General features: G+C 36.5%; 1 protein-coding gene across 2 annotated transcripts; it reads right to left on the reverse strand.

The window, feature by feature from the left end:
* Positions 1–920: 920 nt before the first annotated feature.
* On the reverse strand, positions 921–17,940 carry LOC105384694 (glutamyl aminopeptidase). 2 transcript variants are annotated; one of them, XM_048624394.1, is made up of 19 exons: positions 17,709–17,940; positions 17,223–17,425; positions 16,281–16,633; positions 14,769–14,904; positions 14,324–14,600; positions 14,000–14,170; positions 13,504–13,601; positions 12,940–13,074; positions 12,478–12,644; positions 11,995–12,138; positions 11,392–11,477; positions 10,849–10,979; positions 6,048–6,153; positions 4,043–4,137; positions 3,664–3,740; positions 3,291–3,448; positions 2,664–2,793; positions 1,888–2,110; positions 921–1,519 (listed from the first exon to the last, which is right to left on the reverse strand). In XM_048624394.1, exons 2-19 carry the CDS (start codon positions 17,415–17,417, stop codon positions 1,367–1,369), a joined length of 2,835 nt encoding a protein of 944 aa, XP_048480351.1. In that variant the 5' UTR covers positions 17,418–17,425; positions 17,709–17,940; the 3' UTR covers positions 921–1,366. The 2 variants fall into 2 exon arrangements, with proteins under 2 accessions (XP_048480351.1, XP_048480352.1); XM_048624395.1 differs by lacking the exons at positions 16,281–16,633; positions 17,223–17,425; positions 17,709–17,940 and adding an exon at positions 15,051–15,651.
* Positions 17,941–20,516: the final 2,576 nt, after the last annotated feature.

The raw sequence follows: 20,516 nt of genomic DNA on the forward strand, positions 1-20,516 counted from the left end.
ATGCATGTGATATAAAAATATTTTACTATTAAGTAGCTCTTAAACCCTTAATGGATTTCTGCTGCTTGTATTAGGCATATTGTATTTTTTTGTGTAATTTCTTATTCAATAAATAAATGAATGATGAAAGTATTTTTTGTTAATCCACTGATGACGTAGTGTTCTTTTCTCTATGCACTGATGAGCCAAGCCATTTCAGGTGATGACAACCCCCTTAACATAGACAATAAACAAATACAATATGTTACCCGTCCTTTAATTTTACTCTGTAATACTCAATTTATTTGACTAATCTTTTTTGATATCCGATGACAATACAGGTCCCCGGATGTTCTACGAAAGATTAACGGTCTCTCGTGAAGTCGTGAATGCTGAACGGATTAGGTTCTAACCAGGGTTTAAACGCAAACAACGGACCAGCTGAATACCAGGAAAACTATTCTATTTCAGTGATTTCCATACAGCGAGTGTGACCACTATTACTGGAGCCAAGTTAGCAAGTTAAATTAGTAACGGAGTTGCTCTTGGCAGGTCTATGAACAAGTTTCTCATAAATTGCGTTAGCCGTTCCTGTTTAAATAGATTTTAATCAATGTGTAGAATGGGTCTGAAAATAGCGGCGGATTTCATTCCCGTTGAAATAGGTACACAGAGTAAGTAACTATTTCACATTGTATCTACGGATTACGGATTAGGTACAGCAACGAATAGGTACGTGAGCTACATTTTCCTCTTTATATTTTTGGTATAAAGCATATAAATAAAAATAAAATAGTAAAAGTACATTAAGCAAGTTTTTTTTTTTTTAATGTTTTATATTATGAGTCCGTGGTTACTTGAAATAAATGAATTTATTATTATTATTAAAAGAAACGGAAAAGAGAAGGTTGGTATCATCGGAATAATAAAAACTAGTTAGGTACTCACATAATTAGGATTTATTAAAATTCAAACATAACGATATAATTAATTTATGTACTTAGCCGACAAAACCGATTGACATTTTGTACAAATTATTTCATTAATATAAATAAAAAACAGTGTTGTATTTATAAACAATATTATTAGAAAAAGTATATTAATTAAGACGCTGCTGTATAAAAATGGGTAAGGGACCAATGATATCTCGCCCTGTTCATATAAGTCTTTCAAATTACTTACTTAATGTAAAGGCCGCCATTTTGCAATGATTTCTTCATCTGCGCGCTTTTTACCAGAATCTCGAGAATTTCACAGGGCTAACAATCTAAATTTTGTCCGTTCATTCACAGAACAACACATGCACATTCCACACAATTCATTTTTTTTTTATTCTGCTAAACGACTGGACACACAACCATTTCAGCCACACACAATCTCTCGTAAATTACAGATTAGTCAAGTAGTCGTTGAGCCACTGTGTGACGGTGGGCTCGTGTGTTTCCCGCCACCTGATGTTGCCTCGGAGCGTCTCTAGGGCACGCCTCCGCGCCGCCTCGCCCGCGCCCGCCTCAGGGTACTGGCTGAAGAATGACTCCATCTGGGGGGATGGGTTTATATGTTAAGGAAGGATTAAAAACGGTTACTTATGGAGTAAAGGTGGCGGAGTTATTGTGTATTTTTTTGTATTGTAAAAAGTAGTAGTATCAATGTTGGCTACATTGTTATGACGACCTGGTAGCGTAGTTGGTTAGAACGCTAAGTGCCGAAGTTCCAAGGTTCGAATCCCGGCCAGGGCAGACGGACACATATTTAAATATAAAACGAGAAATGAAACGAGAGTGTATGTTGGTATTGAACATGCAATGCGGTTCTTAACTTTAAGATATGGCCCATTCTTCGAAAGTGATAGCTATGATAAAACTTCATATATCAAGACTTATCATTATAAAATCTAGTATCACTTACCTCCTGAAGTTTAACCTCAGTATCGAAGGTGGAGCTAATACCGGGTATCAGGTTGCCCAAATACCGGGAGTTTAGCGAGAACCGTTTCACATACTCGGGCCATTTCGCCCGGATCTCGTCCCATATCAGGGCCCTTCCAGAGGGGTTATTGGCAATGTACTGGACTACGATCAGGTAGTCGCTAGTACGGACGTTATTCTGATCCCAGGCCAGGGTTAGGTATCTGTGGAATAAAAAAAAAACATTAATCAGAAAGCAAATTAAGTAAAATAGTGGCAGTAGTTTCGGTCTACGAATTTTACGAATCCAGAATGTTTCTGAGTTACGGAATCAATCTCAATGGAGCTGTAATCTATTGGCAATTGGCAGGTACAACTTTTTCATTGCTCGTTTATTACTAGCGTAAGGACAGGACCCGACGCTGCTGAAAATTGCACCCTCGCGCTGGCCCCAATATCTCCTATATCTGTCATAATTTGTTTGAATTAGGGCCAGCGCGTGCGCGGCGTGCTTTGGGCCTACGTCGAGGAGTAGACTGCTGTAGTCTGATGATGGATGACGGAGGGCCAGCTCGCGAGTGACGCTTTCTTTAAGCAAAACTTTCTGACAGGCGCATTCTTCCTTTTGAAATCATTGCTTATTTATTACTTAAACACCTCATTGCCTACAAGTGGTAACAGTATTTTACAAAATGGGTACATATACAGATAATTAGATTCAGCAGTCGATGTACACAAAGGCAGACTTATCGCCTTAACGCGATTTACTTTACTTACTTCCTAAGTATGTTGGTGTTGGCGGGCGCGGACAGGGCGTGTCTCAGCTTCTGCTGCTCCTGCGGGTCGCGCTCCTCCAGGAACAACTGCCACACCTTGTCCCATTCCGCCTGGGAGGCTGACTTCATGCCTGTGTGTTGTGGAGGGAAAAATAATTGATATAGGTTTATTACATCCTACTAATATTATAAAGGCAAAAGTTTGTCAGTATGTGTGTATAGGTGTTACTTGTTCACGTCAAAACGACTAAACCGATTTTAATGAAGAATAATTTGGTATGGAGTTAGCCGATACCCTGGATTAACACATAAACACTTTTTAAGGCGAAGCGAAGCTCACGGGAATAGCTAGCTAGTCAATAGAACTACCCGATTATTACTCAAAACTTGATGTAAATTCGCACACAACTAATTTTTAAACGTTTAGGTTTTAGGCAATCGTAATCTGAATAAAGCGTCGTGAATCACCGACCGAGGCAACTTTTTTTAACGAGTAATCTAGGGTTAGGAAATTACTAATAAATAGACATGGAATAATTCAAATAGATAAAATTGCCGAATAGCTTGAGTAGGTACCTTAATACTCTTAATAGAGATATTTTTCATTTGTTTGTTAACTATATCTTACCGTAGAAGTACACGATGGACCTCAGATCAGGCTCTATATCCTTGGCGCCGGCGGTCCCGCGAGAGTCGAGCCAGGCCAGGAACAATTCCCTCACTTTGCTCTGAGCTTGAGGCAACTCGAAGCGAGCGGCCAGACTCAGGATTCTCACTCGCAACAACCTGTGAATAATGGTCATACATAATGCAATTAAAAACATGTCGACATTTAAAAAAAAAATACTTCAAAATGGTTATCTGTCAAAAGTTTTATGAGATGTCCACTAGAGGCGCCACTTTGTATGTAAATTAAAATAAGAAACGTCAACTTGCATCGTCTTTAATATGAACTATCAGAAACTGTAAGTACTATTATTATACTTACTGTTGTTACTTACTTTTGAATGACTGGAATATCAGTTTGGTCCCAGGATTGCTTCTTGTACAGCGGAGTTATCAAATGCTGGACATATTTCTGCAACCAAACATTACATTCAGCTTGCTTTTTTGAAAGGGTATAGATGGTTTATCTCGACACTACAGAGCGAGACACGAGATCTAGAGTTTGTAACAATGGCGAAATTATTAGACAAATTATTAATAACGCTGACTGCCCAGGGAGCAGGGCCGTATGTAAAGTACAGTTTCAGCGTCACTTGAAGTGGTTCCTATCGTCTATCGTCATGCTCTAGGTACTAATTAGCAAACACTTTCCTAGAAAGGAGGCTGTATTAAGAATTAATCTTATTAGCAATGAAATGATAAACAAAAACATACCCGCAATCCCTCACCACCCAGAGAGTTCTCGAGTCTAGAAGCGAGCTTCACAAACTCCGTGTCAGCCGTGTCCCAAGGCACGTAGTCTTCTTCCACTGTGAAATAATAAAATTTATGGCATATAAAAAGGAATGTAGCTATTCAAAGTCTTATAACAAAAGTTGTTTAGAAAGAAGTGGACGACTGAATGGCGTAGTGGTTAGTAACCTGACTACTGAGCCGAAGGTCCCGGGTTCGATTCCCGGCTGGGGCAGATATTTGTTTAAACACAGATATTTGTTCTCGGGTCTTGGATGTGCCCGTAAAATGACGTATATGACGTATATGACGTAATAACATGAAGTTGATGCTATTTACACAGATTTTTCTAGCGCGTTCGACAAAGTTGACCACAATCTATTGCTGCATAAACTTAATTATTCAGGAATTAAGGGATCTTTGTTGCTTTGGTTTAAATCATACCTACACAATAGACCACAAAGTGTTGTTGTTAACGGTTATGACTCTAATATTTATCCTGCTGTATCGGGTGTACCGCAGGGCTCTCATCTTGGTCCACTTTTATTCTTGATCTTCATAAATGACATTACTTCCTGCATTCAACATTGTAAATTTTCTCTCTATGCCGATGATCTTAAAATTTATAGAACAGTTAATTCCGTAAACGATATAAATCTAATTCAACAAGACATAAATAGGATACAAATCTGGTGTGACAGAAACAAAATGTGTCTCAATACAAATAAATGTTACTTTATAAAATTTACCAAAAAGAAAAACCCTTTAGTATCATTGTATAAAATTGCAAACCAAAATATTAGTCAAGTTCTGGAAATAAAAGATTTAGGCGTTATACTTGATAGCCAACTAAATTTTAAAAGTCACATAGACAGTGTCACTAAAAGAGCGGCTCAGATGCTTGGCTTTCTAAAGCGTAATACAAGGGGATTTAGTAATAAAACGAAAATCCTTTTGTATAACGCTTTGGTTAGGAGTATATTGGAGTTCGCAAGCGTGGCGTGGAACCCGCACTACGCCGTGCACTCGCAGCGCCTCGAGGGCATCCAGCGCGCCTTCACCCGCCACCTCGCCTTCATCAGCCCCGGCATCTCACACCGGTGTCCGTACGAACAGCGGTTGACATATTTCAATATGATTTCTTTACGGCATCGACGGATTCAGCATGATCTCATGTTCTTATATAATGTTGTTAATAATAAAATATACTCTACTAATATCTCCAGTAAAATCAAAATATCAGTCCCATTTAATTACCCGCGTAAACGTATAACCAATTTATTTCACTCAAACCATTCCAGAACCAACCTCGGTGTACACGCTCCACTCAATAGAATGTGCAATGAATTCAACACTATAAATAGTAAATTTGACAATTTGGATATTTTTTCGGATAGTCTTGCAGTTTTTAGAAATAAGGTACTTAGTGCGATCTCTAACTAATAATGTATAACATATTAGTGTTAAGAAGTTGTTTTTGTTTTTATAGTTTAAATAAGTTTATATATCTGTTTTCATGTCAGAATTTTTTTTTTAAGAATGTGAGTTAAAGTTTTATTTTTCTTTTTGTAATACTAAACGTAAAAGTATTTTTAATTATGATTATTTCTATGTTTTGTTATGTGCCTAACAAGTGTTGAGCATGTCTGTAATTGGTACATGTTATTGATAAGTACCTCTCTAACCTTTCTTTTATAAGTGTATTGTAACATGTACTGTTGATGTGCCTTATATAAATAAATAAATAAATAAATAAAATGGCAATAGGCCCGCCCCCTATTACATTGGGACTAACATAACACTCTGGCGAAGAGTGGGTGCAGCAATGCACCTCTGCCTACCCCGCAAGGGAGTACATTAGTACAAGGCGTGAGTGTGTGTGTGTGTGTGTTTAGAAAGACGAGTTGTGTCACTATGATTCGGATGTGCACTTTAACTTAGAACACCCTGTATTGTTTTTTTTTTCTGTTTCTAATCTGTTACCTACCTGTAAGATACGTGGTGAGGTTCATAGCAACTTCGTACGACACGTATTCTGCAGTGGCGAGCGCGAACACGTCGTTTATGAGATGCGCCCGGTCCGATAGCGTCAGCTGGGGAAGAGGGATAATGGCTTTAACATGCTGATTATACGGTAAGTATATTTTAGAAAACATGCAATGTGGCAACATTTTTTGTGGCGAGTCTGTTTTTTATTCTCAGACACTATTAAATTGACAGATTCTGAACGGTTCATCAACAGTCGATTGTTCCGCGATTAAGGGCCAAATTCACGGGTTGCATAGAAATCTAAGTTTTATTAAACTACGATTTCATTAATCACGATTGCCGATTTCGTCTAACTGCGTTTAGAGTAACCTGAAATTCATCGGTGATATTTTAATCTCGTTTACGTCACCGGTGTTTCAGCTACAGACGAGCCAGCAACACTGAAATGCGTTTAGTTATTGCGTCGCACCGTACATATTTTTTGCGTATTTTGATTTCGAGCAATGGAGTAACAAAACGTTTTGACACATTATAAAACAAAAAAATAATATATGTCGTTGTCAAAGCGTTGTTATTTGCTCAGTGGTTCGTTTATGACGTTTGACAATGACAGCTTTCTATAACTGCGTTTAGCAACGCTAACTGGCCAATTTATAGCAGTTACAGCTGTAACTGCGTTTTGCTCTAATCTTGGTTAATATTGGTCGGTGAAAATCGAAATGAGCGTATAAGCTCGTTTAGAGCATAAACTGCGTTTTCGATCCTTCTAACGACGTTTAATTACTTCGGTGAATTTGGCCCTAAGTGACGTATCGTTCTATCGTCTATTGATGAACTGTTCGGAATGTGTCAATTTAGTATCTGAAAGAAACGAAAGAAAGAAAGAAAGAAAGAAACATTTATTTGACGCACTGAACAATAAAAAATAGAAACAAAAAGAATAAAGAATACTACAAAAAATATACAGGGTGTTAAGTAGAATGCGTTTGAGCGGGAAATGGGGGTTAGTACTAGTCTAACCAAGCACGTTTCTAAGAAAAAAAGCATCAGAATCTCGAATATTTATGTTTAAAGTCTAAAGTAAAGTGGAATGTTTTACCTTAATCAAAAACATGGTCACCCTACACAAACACATAACCAATGAGACATTCGATTGCAAAAGAACACACACTGTAAATTAGTTATCAACTTCACTTTTCATAATTTATTTTATGTAACTATGATTGTAATTAATTACACAGTAGGTAATAACAATTATTAAATAAAATTGAAATTATTCATGGTGATTAATGACATTTTTATCAACAATTATAGTGCCACAAACTTATCTGTTCCGGTGAGAGCGAACTAAATTGGTCCATACCTAACGTGACCATTTTTTTTTTGTCAGAGCGGGACACCTGCGGATTTATGTTGCAAAAAAACTTATTGGTACCTATTCATTACAATTTTATGTAGTCTATGTAGGGAATGCAATCTCGTACGAGATTTCCACCTAGCGAGATCTCGCGAGACCTGGCAAATTACGGGATCTCGCCAGATTTAAAGAATCGCTATTAAGTAAAACATAAATGCAAATGCTTATTTTTAGTAGGTACTAGTAACATAATGTTGCTTAGTTATAAAAATAAAGTGTCTTTTATTTAAAAAAAAGAATGAAAATATTATTTTGTCTCTAACTCCAATAAATAAAATGTTTACACCTATTACGGCTAATCAGTTAAAATTTATGCAATATTGGTAAAAAAAAACCATTATCAAATCTATACCTATTTAGTATTTTGTAAATTTATTAAGTAAGTACTTTACTTTCAACAATTAGGAGTAATAGGAACATTAGTTATTGTAAATAAAAACAAAAACTTAACTTCACAAGTTCTTAAATAAATGAGTGAGTTGTGAGATCGTATTAATCAAATAAAAGAAGTTCAAAAGAGAAGTCAGATCAAGTTATCAAGGTACGGAAAGGCAAGTTAATTTTTGTGAAAATTATTTTGATTCTGAAGACATAACTAAATTCTAATTTTAAAGCTGTCAAAACCTTATTGTATTTGTTTAAAATTCGTCTCGTGTTTCCGTAATTGTAATTTTTTTCTACTTTTTAGCAAAATTTATAGTTTGACAGCTCTAAAATTAAAATTTCTGCCTTTCGAATTTTCATTTGGCTTCTCAAAAAAATCGAGAGAATCATCTGATAGACGACTTCTGATTTTGCATGAAATACACGTCGTCACGACTCACGCTGCATTTGTCGATCTCGTTATGTCGCGAGATCTCGTACGAAATTTAACGAGTTTCAATCTTGTTAAATATGGCCGGGATCTCGCGAGTTCGGGATCTCGGCGGGACGAGATTGCATTCCTTAAGTCTATGTGAGAGGTAAGAAGATATTATTATATAGCTGCTGTCTCAAGTGATTAATGCAAAATGTAGGTAATTTAAATTATCGTTTGGTCTGTTTATGAAAGCGGGACATTTTTGCCCTCGCGGGGGACAGCGGGACGGATAGCTTGAAAGCGGGACTGTCCCGCCCAAAGCGGGACGTATGGTCACCTTATCCATACCTCATTACTTACTGTACTAATGAATTTCATATTGACATAGATTATATGGACCAATTTAGTTCGCTCTCACCGGAACAGATAAATTTGTGGCACTATAAACAGCTGATGTGCATATATTATATTTATGACTTTCTAGGAGCTCAGAACAATAATTAAACCTTTTTCTCAGAATAACGTTTTATTTTTATTTTATTACCTAAAGATGCGTACAGACCGGCCCAACGAACGCCCAACGAACGCCCACCGATAGACATTTATCACATAATACAGGGGCAGATTGAGCAACGAAGGTCAACAAAACCCGTTCGTTGGCGTTCGTTTGGCCGGTCTATACGCAGCTAAAGATAAAAGACCACAATGACTAACAGGATGATAACAGGGTCTACTTCAATGAAGAATTGTTTTACTTACACTCGCTCATCTCGATTTGTGTTGTGTACTTGCGATTGAGACGTCTTTGATGACGAATAGTACGGAAATCCTCATAATAAGTATGGCCTCACTTTTAATACCAGTAGAATAATAACAATCTCGCGTATCTTAACCATTGAGTATTTATGATAGTCATTACCTTCTCTGTGGATCTAGTCTGTCAGTCAGTCATTGTTGTTTACTTGTTTACAATCATTTTTTACAATAATTATTACCCAAAAGGGAAAAGGTACCTACAATGGACAACATTTCAAAAAACTAAAGCTGCTATAAATCGAAAACCATTTCGAGATTTAGCTCTCAAGGCCTCAAAAAAAATATTTTTGTATTTTTTGGATGTATAATTTTCGAGAAAATCATAAAATAGTAAAAAAGTGCTGATGACGTCATGCATCAGGTGCGATGCATTTTGATGATCAAAGCCTATAGATTTAAAAACAAAGTAACTGTCACTTTCATTTTTGATTGACGTTGACGTTTTATCGAGTCGTTGTTGTTTATTTGGGTCATTTTCATAAATTCTGTTCTGACACTTTCTGACTATTTTTTTAATTTATCATATAAAATGGTTAGTACTTATTAAGAGATGACCTCTATTTAATATGTCCCAGAGCTGAAAAAATGCTTCTGCTTATTTTTTTACATGATAAGTACCTACTTTGTATCATCAGAAATATCAATGTCATTTGAAAATGACCCATTTGTTGGTTGGCATATGGTTGGCATGTAAACAAAGTTTAAATGTCACTTGTCAGTGTCAATTATGTTTTTTTTCGAGACTAAGGCATTAGACAAAAATAAAAATTGAGCCTAATATGTGATGTCACTTCCGGTTTTAAAATAATTAACTTTAAAGTTAAAAATAACATGCAAAAATTAATGTATATACAAAATAAAAAAATACGGGTCCTCTAATTTTTTATAACCTTTCCGAATAGCTAATAAAAATATAGGGTAAAGAAAATGAAATGTTGTCCATTCTATCTTTTGATTACCAAGCCTTGTTCCTCATCTCGTTTTATGTTGTGCTGTGCTGTGAATACGTGTGACCTATGTTATGAAGCATAAATAAAATGAAAATGTTCTGTATTCATAAAAGATTGAAGAATTGTGTATCAATAAAGTGATACTTATGGAGTAAAATGAAATGTTTACAATGGATTGGGTACTTTGAGTAGCCAAAATCTCGGTAGGTACCTTGACGATGTGGCTCCACGAGTGTGGTGCTGATGCACGCATACATTTTATTGCCCTTGGCTTTGAATTGTTTGGCCTTGACCTTGGCTTTCAAGTTCATGGTCATTCTGTCAAACGTACCTAAACATGAATAGGGTGACTATGAAATTTTAAAATGTACTAAATAAAACTGTTTTATGTTGGTCAGCTTAAAGCAAATAATATACGTTTTTTAATGTCTTATCGTGTCCAGTATCATCAGCTGTATCTACCATTTCCCGCTCCAACGCAATTAAGTTAACACCCTGTATATGAAAAAACAGAAAATAATACAATATAAACAAACAAGGTTGCTGTCCAGAGCGTCAAAAAGGCACCAGCTCAGCGTGTGCTATGGCCAGAGAGGCCACAGCGCTGGTTTTCAGCTGGCCCTTACTGTTGTGACCTCAGTCACGAACGCGAGGTATATTAATTAGGATGGGTTGTGTTGTGTTGTGTGTATGTGTGTATGTGTGTATGTGTGGAATGTGTGTATATTTGAGTAAGCTAGGTAGGTGTATAAGTACATATAATATCTGAGATTAAAAAACAGACTTTAGTCATAGCATAACAAAACTAAACACCAACCTGTTCAGACTTGTCCTTCAGTTGCTGGATGAGTTGTCCCCACATCTCCTCCGTGTAGCTGACGCGGTAGTAGCCCACCTGGTTGTTGTTCAACTTGCACCACGAGTCGCCGGGGCTCAGGGTTATTGTCACTGTGAAATTATGATTTAATGAGTTAATTGAGTTATGTTTTTTTATTGTCACTGGGACCAACCCGCACTAGGGCAGCGTGGTGGACTAGGCCTTTAGGCCCTAAACCCTTCCTTCATTCCTGTGCCCCAGCAGTGCGGACGTGATGGGTTGTGACGTGAATTGAATTATGTAGAGAGGAAGATATTATGATGGCTTGTGGTTTAAATATTGGGGCCTTATTGAGAACGTTTCTGAAATAAAATTAGTCGCCCTCTTTTGATTCAGAATCTCTTGAAAAATATATAATTAGTTTTATGACGTTTGATTCACAGATCCTAATGTCTGGTAAATAAGTCGGGATTTCCTTGAAATTTGACAGCTTGCATAGGGAAGATTAAGCAAGGTTTTATTAGAATTGAGGATTACTCTTACCCTCGCTCTCTTCATTCGGGAACCACACTATGCGTTTGCTTGTACCCTGGTTCGTCTTGTACGTAATAGGCACGAACCATCGGTATCTGGAAACATTAGCGTACTTATAATTACAATACAGTAACGAAAAAAAAGAACTTTTATTTTTTAACTAGCGCTGTGATTGGCGATGGACCTAACTTACTGAATTACTCATATTCATTCATTCACCTATAACATTCACCTTTGAACCTCATCCAATGCCATCTTTCGCTATGAAAATGGAAAAAAAATACTGAATTACACAACCACGTCTAATTCAGTATTTTTTTCCATTTTCATAACGCGTATCCGCGCAGAAGGATGGTGCAGGAGACGATAGGAACATAACGAATGCTATCCAAGCAAGCTGTTAATCTTCCTAGCTGTATAGTGGTATAATAGTATACTTACTGAACCAACCGGCAAACGCATCGCGGGACGCCCTCCTGCCCGCTGGACCAATGACCTTAGGCGGATAGCCATAGGTAGTGGCTGGATGAGGACGGCCGAGGACCGAGTGCTCCTTGGGAGAGGCCTATGTCCAGCAGTGGATGATTATCGGCTGATGATGACGATACTCACTGAAACTGGTTGTCTCGTGTGTTGTAGGTGGCGCTGCGGTCGAGCAGGAACCGTGCCTGGCTCACCACCAGCGTGTGTTTGTCCCCCGGCCTCACCGTCAACACCGGGTAGCCCGTCTGGCGCGTCCATGTGTCCATTATCAGCCTGTGGTTAGGATCAAATGTGTATATTACCTATCTTAGCTTTGTATCAGGTGTTCAAACAGGTTTCGATTGTTTATCACTTGGGGAATATAGCTTTTTAACCTTTTAAGTCTTTGTAAAATCGATATTTTTTGCATGTGCACCTATTTTGCAAAGTAAACATTGTTTCATTGACTAAACTTAAGTGGCTTTGCGTCCCTGGCACGGCTCCTGTTTGATTTATTTATTTATCTTTTAGGAAAACTTTACAACACAATTTGGAGTTTAACAATTTATTTACCGACCAACTAATACGTGCGGCTACTCTTTCGCTATTAAATTACAACAAATATTCACTCACGTAAGATTCAAATCCGGGTGGTCCTTCTTGAAGTAAGGCTCGAGTGAGGCGAGCAAGTCTTGCGTCACGGTGTTGCCGTATTTGTATCGCTTCAGGTAGTCGGACACTCCACGACGGAAGTTCTCCTCTCCTACGAAGCCTTCCAGCATACGTAGCACGGATGAACCCTGGAAAATTATTAAGTTATAGATGTTTCAAAAAGACCCGTACTAAGCCGAAACCTACGTGTGCAGGATGTGATATTTAAGGCCGGAAATGTAATCAGAATGTCAAAATTAGCGAAAACTATAATGTATCCTTTGCTATACACTGTATACAGGGTGTTGCAAAAAGGACATGCATTCATGCATGGTATATCTGTATCTATATAGCCTGAAACTAAAATTAGAATTTAAATTTATTATGGAGAATTTTTTTTTCTCCAATTTTGACATTCTGTTTTCATTTAGCCTCATTAGGTACCTTGTTATAAGAGATGGCGTCGAAGATGGCGGTGATCTCGTCGGGCGTCTCCACGGTCTGCACGATGGCGTGGCTCGCCAGCTTCGCGTCCGACACCAGCACGGAGTGCATCGTCTTCGTGAGGAACTGGTCCAGCTGTGAGTTATAAGACAAAGGAGGATCATCAATATTTGTAAAGAAAAACTTAAAATGTAAGGAAAGGATACATTGTAAATTTTTAGTCGAAAGAATAGGTGTGTTGAGTTGAACTAGTCTAGCCTGTGTTGAGATGAACAAGTATATATTTTTAAGCTTGTACCGGACCCATTTTGTCACTAACAACTATTTATAACTAGGTACCCACTATGATAAGAAACGGCAAGTTTAGGAATACATGGATACAGAGGGCGTTTCAAACAGAAATTGAATAAAAACTGGCTAAAAATAAAAGTACTTATGCAGGATGTTACGAAAAAGTATAGCCGAAAGGTTTTTGTGCTGTTTTACGCTTATCTCTTTTGCTGGCTGTACATTAGGTGGTCCACGTTTTATATTGTTTACGCTTACGCAATAAATGTAACATACCATGGTCCAGGATGGCTCAATAGCGTCTAATGCCTTCACTTGCATGTAGGTGGCGAAACCTTCGTTCAGCCACAGGTCATCCCACCATTTCATTGTCACTGGAAGATAACTACAAGTTAAATAGCGTATGGCTATGTTGTCCTGGTATACTTCTACGTCGTCATGTACCTCAAGAGGGGAGTTATAAGGTATATAACACTATTATCAATTTATCTGGGGAATTGTCATTGCCACTCGTAAATTGATAAATCGGTTTTGTATGCTATGCTATTCAAAAGATAATACATAAGTACCTTTACGAATGCTTTGGGGGATATTTTTACTCACTTGACATCACTCAATGCACAACATACCTACATAACTATTTCATTTAAAATATTAGAGACTTGTGTATTGAGAATTCAAATATAATTATATGATATCTCAGCAGCGCTTATTGGTAATAATAAATATACAGGAATATCAGGTACTAGGACTACAGTCCACTAAATCTTACCCAGATTCCCAAACCACATGTGAGCAAGTTCATGAACGATAGTGTTGGCAACACTGATCCTGTTCTGTGTGGACGCAGTGGCGTCATCGATGAGGAACGAGGTCTCTCTGTAGGTGATCAGGCCCCAGTGCTCGGTGGCGCCGGATTGGTACTCGGGAATCGCGATCATGTCTACAAGAAATAATGAATGGGTTAGTTTAGAAAGATTCAATTTGAGAGAGCCTGGTGAAGTTATTTTTAACTATTCCCACAGAGAATATAATAATTAATTATTTGACTACATAGTTCTTTTGAAGAGAAACAGAAAGCAGAAGTACAACTTACCAAGTTTAGGTAATGGGAAAGGAACTTCATAATACTTTATGTAGAACTCTGTTGCTCTCTGGCCAATGCTTTGGGCAAAGTCAATCTTCTGAGTTTCCCCTTTACGAGCATAAGATCTTAGAGTAAACGGATCTCCAATGCCATTTGTGTTTATTTCTGTTTCTTTAAAATCAAATTCGCAAAGAACGAAACATGCCAAGTATGTAGACATTGGTACACTTCTAGCAAAGGATACCACATCTGTATTAGTTTTGCTGTCATGTACTGATGAAATTTCCTAAAAAAAACATTACTCACTGTAAAGTTGCCAAAATAATAGATGATTATGAATATCTTATATGAATAGATATAAATTCAAATATTTAAAATACTACCTTAAAAACTTAACTAGTATTCCCAAATTTTACAATTCGTAAAAATAACTTTTATATTCTCTTAAACTTACATTCATATTAGACAGGGCAGTGTATCCTTTTGGTTTTACCAGTGCAATATCAAAGGTTGCCTTGAACTCCGGCTCATCAAAGCATGGGAATGCTTGCCGGGCATATGTAGGCTCAAACTTACTGGCAACCATGGTCCTGAAAATAATTCACACTGTGATATACCTATATTTATTTACTCACATTATTATGTTAAGTTGTCTTAAATGCTACAACTAAGGAGTATACAAACCCACCAACTGGCTTCTTACTTTGATTAAGCTAAAATGAATACAACTTAGTACCTGTCCTTATAACGGGATGCATAAAAACCCACAATACTTTTAGTCAAACTGCCACTGAAGTCAATGTCGATGTGGTAGTGCCCGGCCGGCAGCGCCTGCTCGAAGTGGATCATCAGCTGCTCGAGTTGAGCCACTTCAAAGAACTTGGCTACCGGAATGTCTTTGTTATCTTTGAGAACCTTAACATTTTTGATGTCCAGAAACTTTGTATGCAGATAAATATGCTTGCGCTCTTCCTTTACGTTAACGTGTATATTCACGTGACCCTCAAAAGTGCCCTTTTCCATATTGGGATGTAGTTTCAGGTTGTAGTTAACCGGCAAAACTAGCCCGGATAACCTATCTGATAGTTTCATCTTCAGCGACTCCATCCTTTTAATGGGTTTTACTGTAGAAACGCGATATCTCTTCGTGACTGATTGAAGAGTAAATTTAGAGAATTTAACTAAATCAAATGATAAATTTGTTTTGCAATCATGAATCCGTAACAAACAAACCAAACTTATAACCAAAATCAACAAACTCATTCTCTCTCATCTGTCAATTCTGTCATACACTGACAGTTGACAGCTGACCACAGATAACCATTACGAAAGATCCTCAGAATAACATCTGAGTGAAAATCATTCTTCCAATATTGTAGGAATCGATCGCAACATTCCGCAATCACCAATCACAGCGCCCAAGAACTTAGCGGTCCACGGTCTGAGCGTGATGTCGGGGGAACCTGCCACAGCTCAGGACGTGGTGGCCGTTCACTTCGACCCATGCACCATAAAATATACATCTGTGTGGTTTACCAAACATCGCACCCCAACCTTAATGCCACCTTGCAAGGTGTCATTGTCTAGTAAGGTGTGTAAAGAGTAGGTACCTTTGATTATACCTACACTATACTACTGTAGGATTCTAGGTATCGAACTTCGTACAGTTGAATATTTATAATACACGAACTACTTTAGTATACTTACAACTAGTCTGAACTACCTAGCTAGTAGTTACTTACCTAAATGCTGTATGTAAGTACCTACTAGCGAATGTTTAGATGAGGTGAGGGCCACTTGATCTAAATTGACGATGTTTTCAAGTTTTTAAGAGCTGTCATGAAATCTGTATATTTGTCTAAGTATACCTACAATATTTTTTAAAATGCAACGTGAAGAGTGGTGGATATAGCGCTTTTTTCGTAAACCTAAAAGTGACCTTCTAGTTTTTGTAGCGTTTTCTTACCTTCCATTCTTTAATTTGCTGGCATAAAATCCAACTAATCCATTTAGTGCCCCAGAAAAGTCCAGTGTTATTGTATATTTCCCTTGTGTAAGTTGATGTTTAACATTAATTGATAGCACTTCACTTTCATTTGGCGCTATATTTGTAGATTTTTCAATGGTTTTGAGTCCATCTTTAAGAATAAAAGAGTTTATTCTTAGTGACGGCGCAGCATGGATGTAGATATCTTTCGTCGGCTTAACCACTTTCACATGAATCTTAACTAAGCCTGTGAAATTATTTGAGGCTAACTGAGGCCATAAAGTTAAATTGTAGTTTACAGGCACTACGTTTTTCGGCAGTCGGAACTTCTTCTGTAAATAGAAAATAACAATACCTAAGTACTTAGTACTTACCTACTTATATTATTGTTGGAAAGAAAACGATTAGATATTCCCATTTAAGTACCTAGGTCATTTCATTTTCATCACGACCCATTACGTCCCCACTGCTGGGGCACGGGTCTCCTTCCAATGAAGGAAGGGTTTAGGCCTAGTCCACCACGCTGGCCAAGTGCGGGTTGGTGGACCCCAACACAAGCAAGCTTGTGCTGAGAGAGTTGTCGGGTAAGTGGGCAACCCGACTGTCAGATGTTTTCAAGCCGCCCGAAGGCCTCTGACTAGGCTTTACCTAGGTACCGACTACTTATTCAGAGTTTTCGGGTAACGGTTTGATTCAAACGTCACGGGTTTTTAACACAGTTCTTTAGGTAATGCATAACGCTGTTTAACATAATATGTCTGTTTTTATTGAAAAAGCAAACATAAATGATACTTATCTAAGTAGTTTAGATGCGCATGAAATGCTTATGTATAAGTTACTAATAGGTAATAGGTAGGTAGGTACAATTAAGTGTTTGTTATGTTATAGGGATGAGATTGAGGATAAAGAATTTTTATTTACCTTGGCCCTAACAAGTTCTGATCGCAATGCCGTATGTTTCCACGTATTGGGTTTAAATTGTATTTTTCCTTCCCCGCAAGGCTTTGTCGAGAGCACTACCGTGGTTATAAAGAAACATAAGCATAGTACTCCCAGGCATACTGCAGCCTTATTGTTACAGCTCCATTTATACAAGTTCCTGTTAGTTTTCACCATTTTTGGCTCTGAAAAAGTAAGTTTAGGAGTATATTATAAAATACGAAGTCCAACTAGTTAAATATGTACAAAAAATATATATTTGTATGTGTTTTTGTAAGTTTTTCTATATGTTTTGGAGATCGAAAAACCGTAACTGCCTACCCTCCAACGAAAGAGGGTAGATACCTACAATGTACCAGATGTAACTAATAGGTAGGTACTTGTGTTAATTTTAAAATGATCTAAATACCAAATATCTAAAAATTGTTTAATTAACTCGGACAGGAAAAGGAAGTCATTATAACTTACCGATCAGCTGAGTAACACAACACTTTCACTTTGTCTGACGTTCGTCACAACTGCCTACAACAAGCAATACCGAAATCAACCACAAAATCTATCGCATACAGTTTATAATTGAATGATCATTTTAATATCCACTCAAATAACTTCACTTTTAGTATTGTCATTTGTCACACTCAATATACGCGTAATACTGCCAGCTTAGCCCAGTCGATACTAAAGTAGTGTAGTGCCTACCCAACTACCCACTTAACTTGCTTATGGTCGAGTAATTTATGAACGCAGATCTATTGTGTAATTATTTTTATGCAACACTTCTTAGCTTAGGTTGCATTTTAAGGTTTTTTTATAATTAACCGGTTGAATCCAGTGTAATCAGACACAATAAAAATCTATTGTTTTTCGCCTAATATCGTGACTGCGGGATGCAAAAGGTGATGTTTTTTCACCTGCGTTCTTTGCTAGGCCTATAGTCGTTTTCTCCCGTAGTAATTCCGGGATAGCATTACTCAGTACCTACACGAATAATGTCAACCGTTCTAGTGAATCCAGACCGCAAAGGTTAAATGGCTATGATCTTTGTTGAATTTGGGTCACACATTACATCAGTTAAGTACAGATATCTCAAAGATTAAACGAATTGCTGAAACGAATTTAATGTTACGAATTAAAACCTAAGAGACAAGCTAAATACAACCAAGGCGCAAGGGTAGGTACGTAAATATGGATTAAGTAATTTTTTAAATGATAAATTTCCTGTACCTGTTTGAAATTTATTATTAACACGGCTACTTTTTGTATAACATTGGTGCTGGCTGATGTGCCATGTGACATAATACTGATATCAATGGTATGTAAGTATACCAACTTATTTAAATTCCAAGTGCAGCTGTTGCGTATGGCATGCGGACATAGTGAGTAAAAAAGGTTTACCGTTTTTTTAAATTTTATTACTTACATAATTGGATCAACAATAGAGACAATTTCAGTCAAATTCATTGTAAAATATATTAGTTTATAATTTGAATAAATAAAATACACACGTAATGTTGCACCCGGATTTTACACACACAAATATTAGTTTTTTAAGAAATCGTTAATTTTGCACGTCTTATTTTCAATTCAAAATTATAGTAAAAACTTACCTACTTATATCTACATACATTAGTAATTTGATATCGTTTAAGTAATTTCATTACAAAGTATACGATAAGTACCTATCTAAACACAAGGAAAGCCTCGAATAATTGTAAACATTATTTTTAAAAACTTAAAACTTGCTTACTTTAATTTTGAATTAAAATTTTATTACATGGTTAGTGGACGAAACTTTGGTAAGAATATGTTTTATCTGAATGAAATATAAGATACCTAACATTAGGTATACTTAAATAAATAGACGCTTACACGTGAATTACATAAAATAGAAAACCATTACAAGTTACAATAAATCATTGTGTCATTAATTTATGGCACAGTTAAAAGTAACATTAGCTAAGAATTCGTTAGAATTATAAGTTGCTTGAACACATTGATAGTAAATAAATAAATATGGCATACAAAATCTGTACCTGAGAGGTAAACAGTAAGGGCCTTACCACAAAAATTAGACAGTATTTAACAGATGTTTAGCGCAGTCAAACGCCTACAAAATCTGTCAAATTTCGTTTTAAACACTAGTTAAACAGTGTTTAAGTTTTTTGTGGTAGCACAGTAATAATTCAATTTTTTTGAGTCTCTTTTTTTACACCTATACATCTATACATGTATAATAGAGCTCATTCACGCGATATCAATAAAGTAAAAAAAAATGTTTTTCTTAAAAAGTGGACTTATTACCTACTGTTTGCCTCTGAGGCACAGAAATATTTCATGATATTTATTACTCGAATTAAATGGTTATGTATACATATCAATACAAAACGGTATAAGTACCAGTAAATTAAACAAATTTAAAAACGTTATTTAACCTACTATATCATTATGTTCATTATACTTAAATGATGGCAGTGACTAAGTCTAAAATAACTAGAAGCATACAAACAATACTTATATAAAATTAATAAAACTTAATGAAGTAAAAGAAATGTATTATTTTTATGACATGGCAATTTTTTATGATGAAATTGAAGTAAAGATCCACGTATTTCTGCAAAACTACTAGTTAGGCATTTATGTCTTTCCGGTTTCTTTATCCTTACACAGAATTAACAGAATTTATACAAAACCTATTCTATGTATACTCATTGTATGTATATTATGTATCGAAACAACGGAATAATGTGGTCCACTTCAATTTCAACTATAGACGGAGTTAAACTTTAATAATATAAATACTTAATGAAATGTACAAGTTTAAGATTACTTTGAACAGAATTCGAGATCAGAGTAAGTACAATTTAAATATTGCTTCGTGAGGCGGATATGAAACATAAAAATAATAAAAGGTATAAAAACATACCAAAATTAAATGCTTACAAAAATATTTAGCTAGAACTGTATGATTAAATAAATATATTCACAGTAAGAAACAGATTCGATGCCAAAATAAAGCCTTAGAGCCAATTTCTCCATAGTCGGTTATCTAACCGACCAGGGATTGGTTATCTCCATATAAAATTCTTGACAGATGTGTCAAAAGTCAACCACTAATACCTGTTTATGCTCTAAAAACCGACTATGGAGAAATTGGCACTTAGCCTTTGTTTTATTCGTAATATTTCTAAGAATAAAACAAAGAACGATTTATAATTTAAAATTCAAGATTTGAGCTATACTTAGGGCACCTAAATTAGTCAACAGACAGGTACAGAA

The sequence above is a fragment of the Plutella xylostella genome, chromosome 12, assembly GCF_932276165.1.
Source record: "Plutella xylostella chromosome 12, ilPluXylo3.1, whole genome shotgun sequence".
NCBI classification, from domain to species: Eukaryota; Metazoa; Arthropoda; class Insecta; order Lepidoptera; family Plutellidae; genus Plutella; species Plutella xylostella.